General features: G+C 38.5%; 1 protein-coding gene across 1 annotated transcript in view; it reads right to left on the bottom strand.

The window, feature by feature from the left end:
• The window catches only part of Asph (aspartate beta-hydroxylase), a 200,611-nt gene that overhangs the window by 129,307 nt on the left and 55,378 nt on the right, over positions 1-15,926 (bottom strand). Inside the window, exons 4-6 of the mRNA XM_013009269.1 lie at positions 10,103-10,195; positions 6,588-6,662; positions 1,020-1,142 (exon numbers count right to left, since the gene is read on the bottom strand). Coding sequence (XP_012864723.1) covers positions 1,020-1,142; positions 6,588-6,662; positions 10,103-10,195 — 291 coding nt within the window. The remainder of the gene's footprint in view (positions 1-1,019; positions 1,143-6,587; positions 6,663-10,102; positions 10,196-15,926) is intronic.

The raw sequence follows: 15,926 nt of genomic DNA on the forward strand, positions 1-15,926 counted from the left end.
TGAGGATCTTAAAGAAAATTTGTTGTAAAAGCGGCACCATTACAAAATTCTGTGCCATAATGACCAAAGATAGGAAACAGGAACATGAAAAATCATTTACCAGTATCCTTACTCAGAAATTACGAAATTTTCCCACCAGAATCACAACATAAGTAACTATTAAAGCTCTAAGAACCTAAAGCTAGTCTGTAACTATCTATGTGCAATGTAAATGCAGGTCTAAAAGTACATACATGCTCACAGCACTTTCTTTGCATTTTCATACACACAAAATGCATGCAGTATATAAATTCTGTAGATTGCCATGACACCAAACCATCACTAATATCACTACTTCTATGGGAAAGTGCATTTCCTTCTCTTATCAACAGGCACAGATATAAACTTTCAGAAATAAATCTATTCATCAAGTATAGGTGCCCACTTCTAGAGGAATTCTACAGTATGTGAAGTATGAGAAAGAATACTGAAACCCCACTTTTTCATGATTTTTATGCTTTAAAAAAGTTCTTGCAATCTTTCAGAGCTATATTGCACAGAATTTTATAAACAAAGAATGCATCTTACCCATTAGATATTGCCAATAATTACTTTTGCACTATGACAGCAAAGTTTAACATAGCAAGAAAAGCTGAATGTGCTACAAAGCTTAAAATATTTATTGTATAACAAAAAAGCTTGTCAATGTTTGGTATAGAAGCTATGAATTGTACTCTACCCATAGTAGATAGAGATTAAGTGTAGTAGTTCACCTATTGCTTGAATATAGTAGAACAAATGACATCTGACATTTCTTATTGCTGTAAGAAATTTACATACTGTTTTCCTTGTGCTTTGAATCAAAATCACTGAGAGAAAATTTCACTTTAAAGCTTTAAGCTTTGCCATCAAACAAGTTAAAGTAGTATCTGAACATTTAAACAATGCTGGTTCTTAAAGGGGTTTAAGAAAAATTTCAGTAACTACAATTATTAACTGTGTATTGTATTTTATCCTGAAGCCAAATAAATATATTCTACCTTCATAAAATGTTCCAGGTTCCAGGTTCTGCACCCTATCATCTATATCAGTTGCTGTAAGGACATCATCATACTCTGGTTGTGGTTCTCCTGCTGCTCCATCTGCTTCTAGCTGCAGGTCATCTACACAAGGACAATGAACACATTGACACAGGTAACAAATGGTCAAAGGCAGAAGCCAATTTAGACAGGGACTTTTCACTTGAGACATTACTGTTCAGTCGTCTTGCTGTAGCCCACAGCTAAGGGCAGAAGCAGCTGTCTACATCAGCAATATGAACCTAAGGAGTATAGGCACTTCATGTAGCTCTTAAGTGCAATACATTTTAGGAATGAATAGCTGAATTCATAATTGTTTCTTCACTGATCTCTTGGTCAGAAGAATGGTCACACCAAGACCTTTCACTGAAAACTGACATAGAACTCCATGTAATGGTTTAAAATGACTACTCAGATATAACGTAAAAACAGCTGGCCACTGATGTTTATCACATACAGACCATGAATACACCTGTACTACACTCTGTACCTAAGCTGCCCTGCTTGGTCTTTAGTTACACAAAGATGCTCACTTTCTTTTCTTCAATGATCTTTCATGATATACTGAGTATTTTGTTTTGTGTGGATGTTGGACATGCTAATTAATCTGTCAATTCGATTATTATCACAACCCCTCCCCCCTAAAAACAAAATCATCCCTCTAGTAATGACACATAGTTTCCAGCAGAGAATTTCCTGTTAAAACACTAAAGAACATGAGGGAGTCAAACTAGGCTGGACAGTACATTACAGTGATTAGGACTCTAGAGGCTAGAAAGTGGCTTCTTCATTTAGGCTATTCTAAACCAGCTGTGTGACTGTACGCACATTACCAACCTGTTCTGTACCTGAAATTTTCTTTCCATAAAATAGAAATAGTAAATGTATATTTATAACAATGCTGTGAAAAGAAAAACTTAGAAAAATGCCTGATCCATTATAAGTAGGTAGGTGTTTCTACCATTACCACAGTAATTTCGGGTTCTACTGAAGTTTCCATGAAATTGTCAGAAGCCGTTGGCATGGTGATACTCTCAGGTGTTCCTTACACATGTAGACCTATGAATGTAGGTATGATTTACAGGCCTCTACCTCCTTATGTATCAGTTTTGTGTCATTTCAATTACCCAGGATCAATCACAGTATAAAAGTATCAAATATAAAACTTACAGAATAAGTTATAATTTCTAAACTCTGTGCTGTACTGAGTTACGTGATGTAATCTCCCTCTCATCTGAGACAGGAAATCTCCCTTTGTCTAATGCATGCATGTCTCTGCTATCCACTCATTAGTCAGTAGCCATTTTGTTTAATAACAGATTGACTACCACAGTATCACAGTGTTTGTGCTCTTAATTACCTTATCTTACTTAAATGTGGACCCAAAGCACAAGAGCAGTTGTGGCTTCAAAAGAAACCATAAAGAGCTTTCTTTAAATGAACAGGTGAAAGTACCCAACTTAAGAAAAATACACTGAGATAGTGATATTTAAATAAAATTTTCCAAGAAATTTATGATAGTTTTGCTGTCTCACTTCAAAGTGTTAAAGTTATAGCCACAGTGCATGAGAAATATATATATATGCACATATATATATGTATGCATACATATACATATATAACACTCATATGTAGATGTTTAGATCTATGATTTCAGGTACTGTGAACTTCTTTACCCATATTACTCATAAAGAAGGGGGCGGGCACACCATTTCATGATGCCTTCCCATCACAACCTCTCATATTTTTCTGCTTATTTCAGATTGTCTGCTTTTCTATAAACAAGTCACTCAATCTGTAATTCCTACTTTTTCTTGTAACCATATTTCTGTTTCATTATTCTCCTTCATTCTCTCCAGGGCAGCTTACAGGCAGTCAACAGAAGTGTCTCTGGGTTTGGTAGGGAACCTGCAATGCACTGTCCACTGTCCATGGGTCTCCACTGCTCAGCCAGCAACACCACACCTGAAGACACATCCTGAGGCTCACCCGATCCACATGCTGCCGTGTCCTCTGCACTCACTCTCCTGTGCAGGTGATACTGTGGAGTTGCTCTGGAGGATGAAGCACTTGAGGCACTCCCCTAGCTGCCCAGCTAATAAATGGCTATAGGCCATGAACCCAGGAATGAAATGCATGATACCAGGGACCAAGAAACCCAGTAACGAAATGCATGATACCAGGGAGCAGGAGGCCACACTATTCCTAAGAAGATGAAACAGAGGTGGGTAATACCTGTCAACAGACAATATAACAAGTTGAAATACCAGTGAAGGGTATTATAAGAAAAAGAGAGAAGGCTAGCTGGACTAGAGGAAAAGACTAGCTGGGCTGCATCAACCATGGTTTATTAGGGAGCAAGAACAGAAACAGAAACCCAGATGGATGCCACCACAGGGTCATAGCAAGTGGTGACAGTCATAGCTGAGGTACTGGAGAAGCAAGATCTATTGTAAAGGCAATGAGGCAATACTGACAGAACTTGCTTGAGGATTTGATGTGAAGGAAGAAGAGAATTCAGTCAACTGCTGAGCTTTTCGATGAAGAAACTATACAGGTCACATGTATTGAAATGAACTCCAGGAGATGGAAACAAAATGTTTTTTTTTCTTTGCTGCCATTTTTGTTTTCATTTCCTTTTGTCTTGTTTGTTCATTTACCTATCTTTGGGATGGTAATCGGGGACATAGAAATGGTGACACAAAAGGTGAACTAATGCAGCCATAATACTCACTAGCCATTATGTTGAAAATGAACTATATAACTTGTGGGTGAGGATGGGAGGGAAAAACTGGGAGAGAGCAAGGGGTAGGTGTGACATTGCTCAAAAAGAAATGTTCTCTTTATCTGACTTACATAACTGTAACTTCTCTGTACATCACTTTTACAATAACAATACATAAAGTTAAAAAATTATACAAGAGTAGCAAGACCATTAACAAAAATACTAAAGACTAACCTAACTTCAGTGTGGGGCAGGGGTGAGGAGCTGTGAGCGGTGCAGGCCTTCCGAGTAAGGCGCATCTCAAGGTTGAGCAACCCACAGGACATACCCATGGGGAAGGGTCATGGGTGTTTGGGGATGGCTGTCATCAGGGCTGCAGCCACACACACAAAAGACATGGCATAAAAATGATACTTAAGAGCCAGGCACCCTAGCTCATGCCTGTAATCCTAGCTACTCAGGAGGCTGAGATCTGAGGACCACGGTTAAAAGCCAGCCCAGGCAGGAAAGTCTGTGAGACTCTGATCTCCAATTAACCACTAGAAAACCAGAAGTGATGCTGTGGCTCAAGTGGTTGAATGCTAGCCTCAAGCTGAAGAGCTTAGGGACAGCGCCCAGGCCCAGAGTTCAAGCCCCACAACTGACCAAAAAAAAAAATGGTACTTAAGAGCTATGGACTCTCAATATAGTCATCTCAGGCAACAAGTGTTTTGAAGGTATTCAATCAGTGAGATAGAGAGAAGAGAGATCAAATTGGGAGTCTATTAGAAAGCCAGCTACTGCAAGTGGACTCATGTCCAAAAGCACTTGCAGTTCCAAATACAGCTAGCACAAACTTTATAAAGACAAAAGAACACATCAAGGCAGATGTCACGTGGTATGAGGACTAGCAAAACAGGTTTTACTGAAGCAAAGGAAGATATCTAGAGGGAACAATCAAGGGCCAGTTGTCTAGGGGGAACAATCAAGGACCACCAAGGACAAGTATTCTCAGGCTCAAAACTTTCTTAGATCTAAATAACCCACGACACATCTGCAATTCAGAAAATGACCTATAACACCTCTAGAGTGCTTAGTAAACCATAACACAACTGTAGTTCAAAGAATGACCTATGTAACCTCTGGAGTTCTCAGAAAAAGTCCCCATCATCTACTAAGATGCCAAGAAGGCAGTGAGGACAAGATGGAGTTACTTAGAACCAGTATCCATATTTCAAAGGTCTCTGTAAAGATTAATAGGGCCATTCCTGACCAGAATGGATGAATTCTTTTTCAATTGAGTTACCCACCCTGACTGGCCTTGGTACTTTCTGTGACTTTCCACTTCTCTCCATACCCCATCTTGAAACTGAGTTTGAGGAAACATCTTTACTACTTGTGTACCAGTATGACCTTTTGACTACCCTGCTGCACAGGGGCCTCATCCTTCCCATTTATCAGGCAAAATGCAGGAACAGGCCTAAGCATCCCCAATGGCTTTGATTCCTCTTAGATTAACGCATCTTTTCCTTTCCTCATTCTCCACCTCTTCAGTCCATGTGCCTGCCATTCTGAACAACTTTCAGTGATGCCACTGGCCTTCCACACACATGGCTTCCTCTGCTTACAACATTGCCCAGGGTGAGCTCTACTCAATCCTTTCCTCCTACATGAAGAAGACATTTCCTGCAGGAAACTACTTCTGAGTTCCATGTCCAGTACCCCGCAGAGTATCCTGTGTTTCACTATGAGTTCTCACTAAAGCAATCAGCAATTACCGGTTTAAAGAAAAACTGCTGCTGGAATAGGTAGGTCTCACATGTTCATGTGGGCATTTATATTCTGGTGTGGCTGTGAAGAATCAGATACTAGAGGGACATAAGCTTCTATACCCTAGCAGCCATCAGTATAATCCAGCTTAAGTGGCAGAGAATTGTTTGTTTTTATGGCACATACTTTTCCCTTTAGGCCTAGCCTTGAATCATAACAAACCAACAGTAGTTTCATATCATAGTGTTCTGTCCTTCATATCTACTTCATGGGTTTTATTTGGGGGCTATGCTATCTGCCTTTATTGAGGGTTGCTTAAAGAAATAGCTTCATACACTTATTGCTGGACTATGATTTAATACTCTATAAAGAACTCGATGGGCTGGGAAGGTGGCTCAGTGGTAGAGCATTTGCCTTGCATGCTTGAGACCCTGGGTTCAATTCCTCAGCACCATATAAGCAGGGGAAAAAAAGCCGGAAGTGGCGCTGTGGCTCAAGTGGTAGAGCGCTAGCCTTGAGCTGAAGAGCTGAGGGACAGTACCCAGGCCCAGAGTTCAGGCCCCACGACTGGACCTCCCCCCCCCCAAAAAAAAGAACTCGAATTCCACCTGAGTTAGAACTAAGTGCTGGGAGAATGCTTTTATATTTTCTACATAAGTAGCACACTTTATACTTCTCTGGTAATACAACCTCTAAGTTTGCCCTTTTTGCTTTGGAGATCCAGCCAAGTATGAAGTCAAACACACACCTGGGGTGAGGATGAAGACAGCTCTTAAGTGAGCCACCATAGTCCACTGGCTTATGTTCTTTACTATGACTCCAGACTGTTCTTCACAGTTCATTGGTCCTATTTATCCTAGTTTATTCATGCCATCTTTGTATTAAATGTGTTTAGTAAGGAGAATGAAGTACATCTACTAATATTTCAATGACTTGGAAAAAACTGCAAAACCCATTGAAATATACAACTAGCACGTTAATTTTTAAAAGAATCCAAGTAATTCTATGTAAAGATTTTAGCAATTCATGACAGTATAGTATAATTTAATCCATACCATGATCTGTGTGTACCGTTTCATGGAGAAGAGACTGAATCTGTTCTTTTATTTCATCTTCAATATTCTGGGGTTCTAAAAATCACAAAACATCACTAAGTAGAGCATATAAACATTACTATGGGACTTTAACACTATATAAAGACCATCCATGCATATAGATTACACTGTGTTTGCATAATGTCAGTTTCCTACATCTTTATGCTGACAAACATGGTAGATATTTAGAATTGGTTTTGTTTTTCAACCGAAACAGAGTAATAAAGTACTGGCAATAAGATTTTTTTTTAATTAATTCAGGTACAGATTTGTTCTATAAACAAAGCCTGACCAAGTACAAAAGTACTGGGTAGGAGAAATAGGGAAGAAAGATGGAAGGGACCACACTAATCAAGATGCAGTGGACTCGTAAACTGACATGAAACTCATTTGTGTAACTATTTTAAAATATTTTTTTAGAAAATTTTAAAGGGATTCAGTTTCTATCTAAAAAAAAAATCATACTAATGACTGACAGCAAGGATGTGGTACAAAAAATGTAGACTAAATAACATGGTCAGGCACAATACTCCCTGACAGCCAGGGGAAGAGGTGTGTTTGCTGGTGGGAGGCCCCATAAAAATCAGAATTGGATGAACATGTCTAGAAGTCTGGAAATATGGGTAGAAAATGACCACACTGGAACTGACAATCCTTTGACCTTTAGAGGACCACCTCTGACAGGTGCAAATGGCAAAATACAAAAGTAAACATAAATTATGGCATTCCATCCAACAATACCATCATGCTCATAGGATTGTCAGATACACTGCAACCTAACCCAGCAAGTTAGAAACAACTAATTACATTGACACTATTGCCAATTTTGCATAAAACACAATCTACATTGTGGATACAAGTAGTGCTAGACCTCACCTTGATATCATAAATGCTGCCACAGGAAATAACCACAGTGGCATCAGTTGTTTCAAAGAGCTTATTGTCAGTGTCAAAGGTGCAACAAGTTAACTTGAACTGTAGGCAGGGAAAGGTTAACTATAAATCATTTCAAACCATTTCTAAGGCATACATCTAGTACTTTTACAGATATTTGTTTCATCAACTATCTTTATATATATATATTGTGGTACAATTATTCCGTTCCTTGATGAATTCCAAATACTACAAATGCTGAGAACATCAGCCAGGAAGGCAGGAAGGGAATCTAGCAGATGACAACGCTATACTTTGGATTAACTCTTTAATGAATCCCCACCCTAAGTGAATATCTAAAATCCAAGAGCTACAGAAATGGTTCCTCACACCATGGGGCCATTCAGATACTAGAATGACATAAGCTCCATCACCCTAGCAGCTATTCATTTTCCATGATTCTGTAAATGTTCTTCCTCCCTGCTGGAGAGGCTAAGTAGAGGTAGAAGCCAGACAACAGTGGGTTAAAGGGTAAACAAAGGAGGAGGCTGCAATGCTTGATAAGAAATGTACTCATTATCTTGCCCATGTAATTGTAACCCCTCTGTACAGTATGTTCACAAAAAAATAAAAATTAAAATTAAAAAAAAGAATGAATGGTAAACAAAGGGAAAGGTCAGTTGTAGAGTCTTGATTTTAAAGTCCGACTACTAGGGAATGGATTAAATAGCACATAGGGGTCAAGAAAGGATGGAGGGCTTTATTTTATTATTATTGTTGTTGTTATTGTTGTTAGTGCTGGTCCTGGGGCTTGAACTCAGGGTGTAGACAATATTCCTGAGTTTTTTTTACTCAAGGCTAGTGCTCTACCATTTAAGCCAAGTCCAATCCAGCTTTTTAGTAGTTAATTGGATGAGAGTCTCATAGACATTTTTTTTTTTTGCCTAGGCTGGCAAAGTAGGTAGGATTCCAGGTGTGAGCTATCAATACCCGGCTATTCATTATATATTTAAGAGCGTTACAGAACTGTGTTTACACAGTAAGTAGAGACACAAAGAAAGAGAATCTAAGGATTCAGAAAGAGAAAATTTAAGATGGCAACATTCATGCAAAAAGAAAATTTCCAAGAAGTTGATATGGTGGGGGAGGTTAATAATAAACCATAGGGGCAAATAATCAATATCTTGTGAAGATATTAACTATAAAAAGGACAAGTGGGGCGGACATGGGATATGTCAGTGACAGTACTAAAGTTAAAAATAAGACTTTCCAACTACAAACTTATTTAGTACAAAAGTAAAAATGTTAAATTCAAAATCATTTATAATAAACTGCCCTATGACTATAAATTGATAAACATAAAACTTAAGAGCAACATACTGATCTTTCAAAGAAAGAAAAATCAAATCATATTCATTACTGTGGACCTAGTGCTTAAGATATCAGTAAATATGTGGTGTCATACATAACACCTCCAATAGATGGCATAACAAAACCAATTTTTTTTCTTTTTCGGTTAGTCGCAGGGCCTGAACTCTGGGCTGGGACACAGTTCCCTCATCTCTTTCAGCTCAAGGCTAGCACTCTACACTTGAGCCACAGCTCCACTTCCAGCTTTTTCTGCTTATGTGGTGCTGAAGAATCGAACCCAGGGCCTCATGCATGCAAAGCAAACACTATCACTGAGCCACCTTTCCATCCTGAAACCAATTTTCTTTACAATCTATTAAAAATGAAGAAACTAAAGATGCTTTATAATATTCTGATTATGACATGACAGTAACAGATTAAAACTTCACATACTAATAATTAAAATATTCAAGATTTCCCAATGGGTCATAGTGTCTTGAATATCTGTAAATGAGGTGAACTGATCCACAACTCTCTATAGAACATAATCAAATGGTAGTCTGTGATACTTTTGATATATACACAGAACCCCAATATAAAATGTAGGGGTTCAGGCACTGGTGGTTCACGCCTAAAATCCCAGCTGAGGGAAGCTGAGATCTGAGGATCAGAGTTTGAAGTCCACCCAGGAGAAGACAGTGAGACTCGTAGCACAATTAAACACCAAAAAAGCTGGAAGTAGAGCTGTGGCTCAAATGGTAGAGTGCTACCCTTAAGGAAAAAAAAGGGGGGCTTAGGGACAGCATTCAGGCCCTGAGTCGAGCCCTAGCAAGGACTAGAACAAAAAAACAAACAAACTAACAAACAAAAAAGCAGGGGACACTAATTACTCCTATGTTATAAAATTACATGGCGAATGCTGGCAACCCTGGTGTAGAACAGGTGTCTACTTTTACTTTCAATGTAAGGTGTGCTACAATTCTGCTAGAAGTGGAATCATGAAATCACATTTTTTTCTGCTGTTGCTAGCCCTGTAATATTTAGCAACAAACAAGTGTGCCTCAAATACTCAATGTCAAACATTTAAACTACCCTCTGCAACTTTTTACTAGGAAAAAAAGGGGGGGCTTATTAGATTCTAGAAACAATTCTATGAATAGTGAGACACAAATTGTGGGAAATTGAATACTGTGTAAGCTGCAAAGAATACCTGTCAAGCCATGAGCACCCCTCAAGGCTTGGAAGGCACTTACCTGTCCCCACAGGGGCCTGATCCTCTGGCTCATCGTGTGTCTCAGCCTCCTCTGGTGGGAAGGTTGACTCAGAAACAGATCTTTCTTTAAGTCCTGCATTTTTTATTCACAAAATTAACTTAAGTTTTTAAATCTTTTTTTGACATTAAATCAGGAAAAAGAACACTCAAAACATTGACTCAGTGGTGCTAGGTAATTCATATTTAAGTAGCAAATAGTCTGCTCTTTAACTTCCAACCAGCCTTTTAATATCTCTAAATTAGCTTCTCTTTTAAAAAGATAACAATTAATTATTGAGTTATTCATGGAAAACAGTCAGGACTAAACTTCCAAAGAGAAATGTAGTGAGTCCAAGCTCCTTCTGTGTTTGTGACTAATGCACTCTATATATTTTCACTTAAATGTTTATTATTCTTGAAAACTACAAATAGCTACAAATAAAAAATCATGTATAACTCACTATAATTTTCTTGAGGCTATCTCTATACATAATCATATAACCTTATAAAAGTTAAAAGATATGAAAATCCTTTCTTAAAAAAGTACAATGGAAAATAATATACTGGAATTAACATGAATACTAATTTTGAAATAAACAATACTAGTTATTTGAGCACTAAGATGTGTCCTCAACTATAACTATTTAAAAACTAATCTGGGATAAAGAGCCTGCCTCCTGAATCTTTTACTCGTGTAAAGCAGGTTTTGAACTCTGTGCACAGAAGTGGTCTGCAGTGAAGGGGTCTAGACTGCACAAAGAGGTTTGCTTTGAACATGAAGCACTTTGTACCACTATTAACATGTATTGCTCTAATCTGGAAAATTCTCATTTTAATGTCTTTTTTTTTTGTTCTTGGTATTTTTCCATATCATTCTCACTTCCTGAGTAACCAGGATTACAGGCATAAGCCACCAGCACCCAGCTTCTCTTTGATTTTATCTCTTCACTTTTCACTCAGTGACAGCATGCTGCCAAATTCCTCTTCCCATCTTAGAGAGATTGACCCTGGGATAGACATCCACCATACGACTTCTACCTCCTCCATTCATGCATTTCCAATACCACACGCACCCAAAGCTGAACACCAGATACGTTAAGTGTAAATCTATTTGCAAATGGATTTCTAGAGGATTATATAAAACATCCACCATCTAAATTGTCGTTCTGTTTCTGGGAGTTGTTAACAGGTAGAGACGAAGACCTCTTCAAATACTTCCCATTTCTAATATACAATGACTATTCAGTCACTTCTGATTTGAACAATCTAACCGTGCATCCCTCAACAGTTACTGGGCAAGTTTTGCTGAGTGAATAGAGGAAAGCCAAAGAATCTTTGAAATCATGGTTTATTTTTGCCCTCTCTCAAAACAGCATTACCACTTGACCACTTGCTGAAGGGCTGTAGGAGTCCAGTGATGTTCATCTGCTCTGCTACTCTAAACCACTAGAGTGTACCTGCAGGCCAGGCCTTCTTATTACCCTGAATGGCTAAGAGCTGTGGAATAAAAGGCTTCCCATTAGTTTTGCTACTATTTACCAGAGTCATCTCTCTGGTCCAGTATCACAAATCCAGTTTGCTCAGGACAGCCCTAATTACTCTCAACAAAGAAAAATTAGTACAATCCTTCACTAACCCCTCCCCCACACACACATACACACACACACACACCAAGCTTCATGGGTAGCAAGCTCCCTGAGTGGCTGACGTTATGAAATATTTTCACATCAAATTATATTTAAATTTCTTGAACATGTCATTTATACTGGGCTTGAAGAAAGATTTCACTTAAAAGGAAAGGAAAGGCAGGGATCAAAGAACCAAGTACTCATTACCTGATTCAGATAACGGTAACCCCTCTGTATAACCACCTCTATAGTAACAATAAAAATAAAATAAAATAGACATTCCAATGCTAAAAGTGTTGCTTCTGAGTAGACCACTGTTTAAACATACAATGTCCCAAAGGGTTGGCTAAAATGATTTGTCTTTAAAATTGAAAAGACAAAAAATAAGGACCATTAAATACAAGGAAGTAGAAGCTGGTAACATGAAAAAAAATAGGTTGCAGTTTTCTTTTCTATTCAAAGTGGTAGTAGAATTGTAAACCTGCAAATACCTAGTCACAGATATTTCAGAGGTGAAATCAGCATAAATAAGGAAACAATATTTTATACATCAAAGATTCTTCAGATCATATTAATGCATCTTCTTTCCTCAATCCCTATAAACTTTTAAAATTGTAAACAAAAATTTACTCTAGTCTAAAACTGCTTTAATAATCCATGTAGAAGAAGTCACTCTAACAAGTGTTTATGATGCTACTGTAAAAAATAAAAATTACCATCCAAACAATACAAATGCAATGGGAGATAAAAATACTACACAAGAGCAATTCAGAGTCAAAGGAAAGGTTTTCAAGCTGGATTTATTAAGAAGTACAAAGGGAAAAGGATTCTGAGATTCTAAAATACTCAAAATTTCCATTTTGAAACAAGATATATCAGTTTACAAGTCTACAAGTTGACAAACCACCTTGCACAATGTGTTGAACAAGATTTATTACCATACAAGTGATTCAGACACTGTTTGCCCTCAGAAAGCAATCCCTGGGACAAACTTCTTTTAGACAAGATGATGTCCAGAGGCAAAAGAACCCTCTTGCTCTGCTGCTTTCTCAGACCAGAGGAAATCCTCCAGATGTTCCCAGTAGCTTTGACTTCCAGTTTGAAGTCAAAGCACAACTGTAACCTAGCAAGAGGGGCAAAATGACCCACCATGGCTGCCTCATCCTTCTGGGTTTCTTCTCAGGCTGAATATTCCAAGTTTACCACAACAGCAACATGTGATAGGGAAAGTTAATCCATTGCCATGATTTTATCACGGCATAAAATCATATACCATGATTTTAGTTCTACAGGCTCATAGGATAATAAGAACATTTTAACAGGTTGAATTTACTAGCTATATAATTATTCCTCTAGTTTTAATTAAAAATGTATTAGTAAGTCAACGTTGCAACTATTCCCAGTAGTCTTAATCATTCACACAATTACCCTGGTTCCATGATTAACTTACTTTATTATTCTCTGCTGCCCAACTACATCTAACTAGAATGAACAAATGTAGCTCTCCCCGTAAGTGCTTGTGAAAATTTCTTTAGCATCTGAAATGGAGGACACTGTTCTACAATAAATGAACATACAAAATACCTACTTTCAAGAAGAGGGAGTCAGTTAAAACAAATTTACGAGTTGATCAGACAGAGGATGTGGACAGGAAGGAGGGCCACATATTAGGGAAAGGGTAGAGTCTGTGTACAATAAATGTGTGAAGAAAGGGCACACCAAATGCATTTCAACAGACTTCTGTGGGAATGGGCCAAGAGTTCTGTTGGCAGTTTTCCAGGTAAAGGAAAGGGCAAGCACAGAATTTCTCAGCTGGAATAGTGCATGGTTTGGGAAGCAAGAGGCCATGCAACAGGAAAGAAGTGGGCCAGAGAGTGGGTACCACAGACACCCTGAGGCCCTGGGACACTCAGAGGGAATACAAAGGACTCACTTTTCCCAAGAATTACATTTACCCACTGAACCTGTAAACACTGACTCCAGGGAACAACCTCCTCCTCCATGGATAGCAGTGTTCAAGTCCCTTCCCTAAAATGACAGTATCTGTGTATCACCCATACAATCATCTACAGATACTTGTTGATACCTAATAAACATAAATATTAAGTAAAAAGCTGTCAGACTATAGGATTTAGGAAATAATAACAAGAAAAAAGTTCATTTGTACATGTTCAGATATAGATTCTTTCCCCAAAGTTTTTCAACTACAGTTGGTTGAATCCATGGATTAGGAGCTGGAAGACATAGTGCTGCAGATAGAGAACTGACTGCATATGAAAACTCTCCATCAGTGAAAGCTGGAAATTGTTAGCACTCTGTCACAGGATTTCATAAAATATCTCATAAAATGCTGCCTTATTTTTAAATATAAAAAAATGAATCAATGTTTATTTACCAATTCAATGGTATACACACAGGAAATTTCTGGTCTTACCAATCTAGAGCATATGAGCTCCTGACATTCTTATTAAGGGTAAATACTCAGAACAGCTACTGCATCCCATTTAAATCATCTAACAATATACCAAAATGTCCCAGAAAAAGGCAAGAGATACATGAGACCTGAGAAATATCCTATCAATACACAAGAAAGGCACACAGGAACTGATCCTGCTCATCCATGTCAGACTTGCTTATTCAACCAGTGAAAGCAGATCTCAGTAAATAAACCATCAGCAGTCTCAGAACTCGTCAAAATGCTTGAGAATACTGCAAACAAAAAAGCTAGCCCATGATAAAAATAAGGAAATATTTTCCAAAGCATCTTTACATGGCCCAAGGTGGACAGATTTCAAATGATGTGTTGTAAATCATACAATTAAATACTGACTAAAAGAAAAGTTCTTAAGAATCTGCTTTCAGGATCTACAGGGGCTCTCCACTTGATTGAAAGGAGTACATTCAACTTGAACACCGTGCAAGAGTTAAAGGACGCACAGCATGCATGTTCTCAGCACTGGAATCTAGCTGACAACCTTTGAAACTCATCAAAGGTGGCAATTTGACACCCCACTACAATGTGGGTTTCCACAAATGCAGAAAAGTGATAAAACAATGCCTTTTAAAAGCGCTTTAAGAATTAAGATCATGCCAGGCGCTGGTGGCTCACGCCTGTAATCCTAGCTACTCAGGAGGCTGAGATCTGAGGATCGAGGTTCAAAGCCAGCCCGGGCAGGAGAGACCGTGAGACTCCTATCTCCAATAAACCACCAGAAAACCGGAAGTGGCGCTGTAGCTCAAGTGGTAGAGCACTCGCCTTGAGCTGAAGAGCTGAAGGACAGCGCCCAGGCCCAGAGTTCAAGCCCCACGACCAACCAAAAAAAAAAAAAGAATTAAGATCATTTCTATCTAGTAACATATTCTTTTGAAAATTATTTTTTCCTGTATTTCTTCTGAAGAAATGTACTTCCCTCTCCTTGACACCCAGCTATAAGAACAGTTGCAGGCAACTTCCAAGGCAGTGGAAATTTAACTGCAATTAGTGGAGAATCTTCTGGGGTTTCCTCTCTAACCAAAGAATGTCTCTTCTTGCTAATAGTGTGCAACAGTGTTCTTTAACAAGCCTAAGAAAACCCTCCAATTATCTCTTTGCACCATTCAAACAAACACTGAATGCCACTTGTTAGTTATTAGTGCAGGGAGAAAAGCGCTGGGATAAAGCAGGACAAACGCTGTGGTAACCATGGTGTGCAGGGGCACACAGCCTGGGTGGGTCCCAGGCAACTATATGGACACATCTCTGCAGTGCTGAGTCCTACAAGGAGATACAAAGCTGCCATCCACCCAGAAAAGGAGCACATTGTAAGCAGAAGGAAAGGCAGCAAACCTGCAATGGCTACACATACATTTTCTCCTTCAGATCCTGCTTTAGCTCATAGCAGTTTAACGCACAGACTGCACATTTGTATCACCCGACTCACCCAGCCGCAGGCGCATTGCTCACATCCTCAGGCATGAGTGGAATGAGCCAGTAAGTGAGAAATAAGACACAGCATCTGAGTGCTCATAAAATTATCAAACCTAACACAAAAACTGGATGTATGTTTTCTCCCTTTAATCTTTTAAAGTAGAATAGAAGATTACATATTACTTAATATTAAATAAACTTAATGTCTTAAAGAAGTTGTAAATGAAGGGCACACTCCTATGACGCACATATGCCTGACTTAATTTAGAGCACTAAGTATATACACAAAG

The sequence above is a fragment of the Dipodomys ordii genome, unplaced genomic scaffold (assembly GCF_000151885.1).
Source record: "Dipodomys ordii isolate 6190 unplaced genomic scaffold, Dord_2.0 Scaffold9, whole genome shotgun sequence".
NCBI classification, from domain to species: Eukaryota; Metazoa; Chordata; class Mammalia; order Rodentia; family Heteromyidae; genus Dipodomys; species Dipodomys ordii.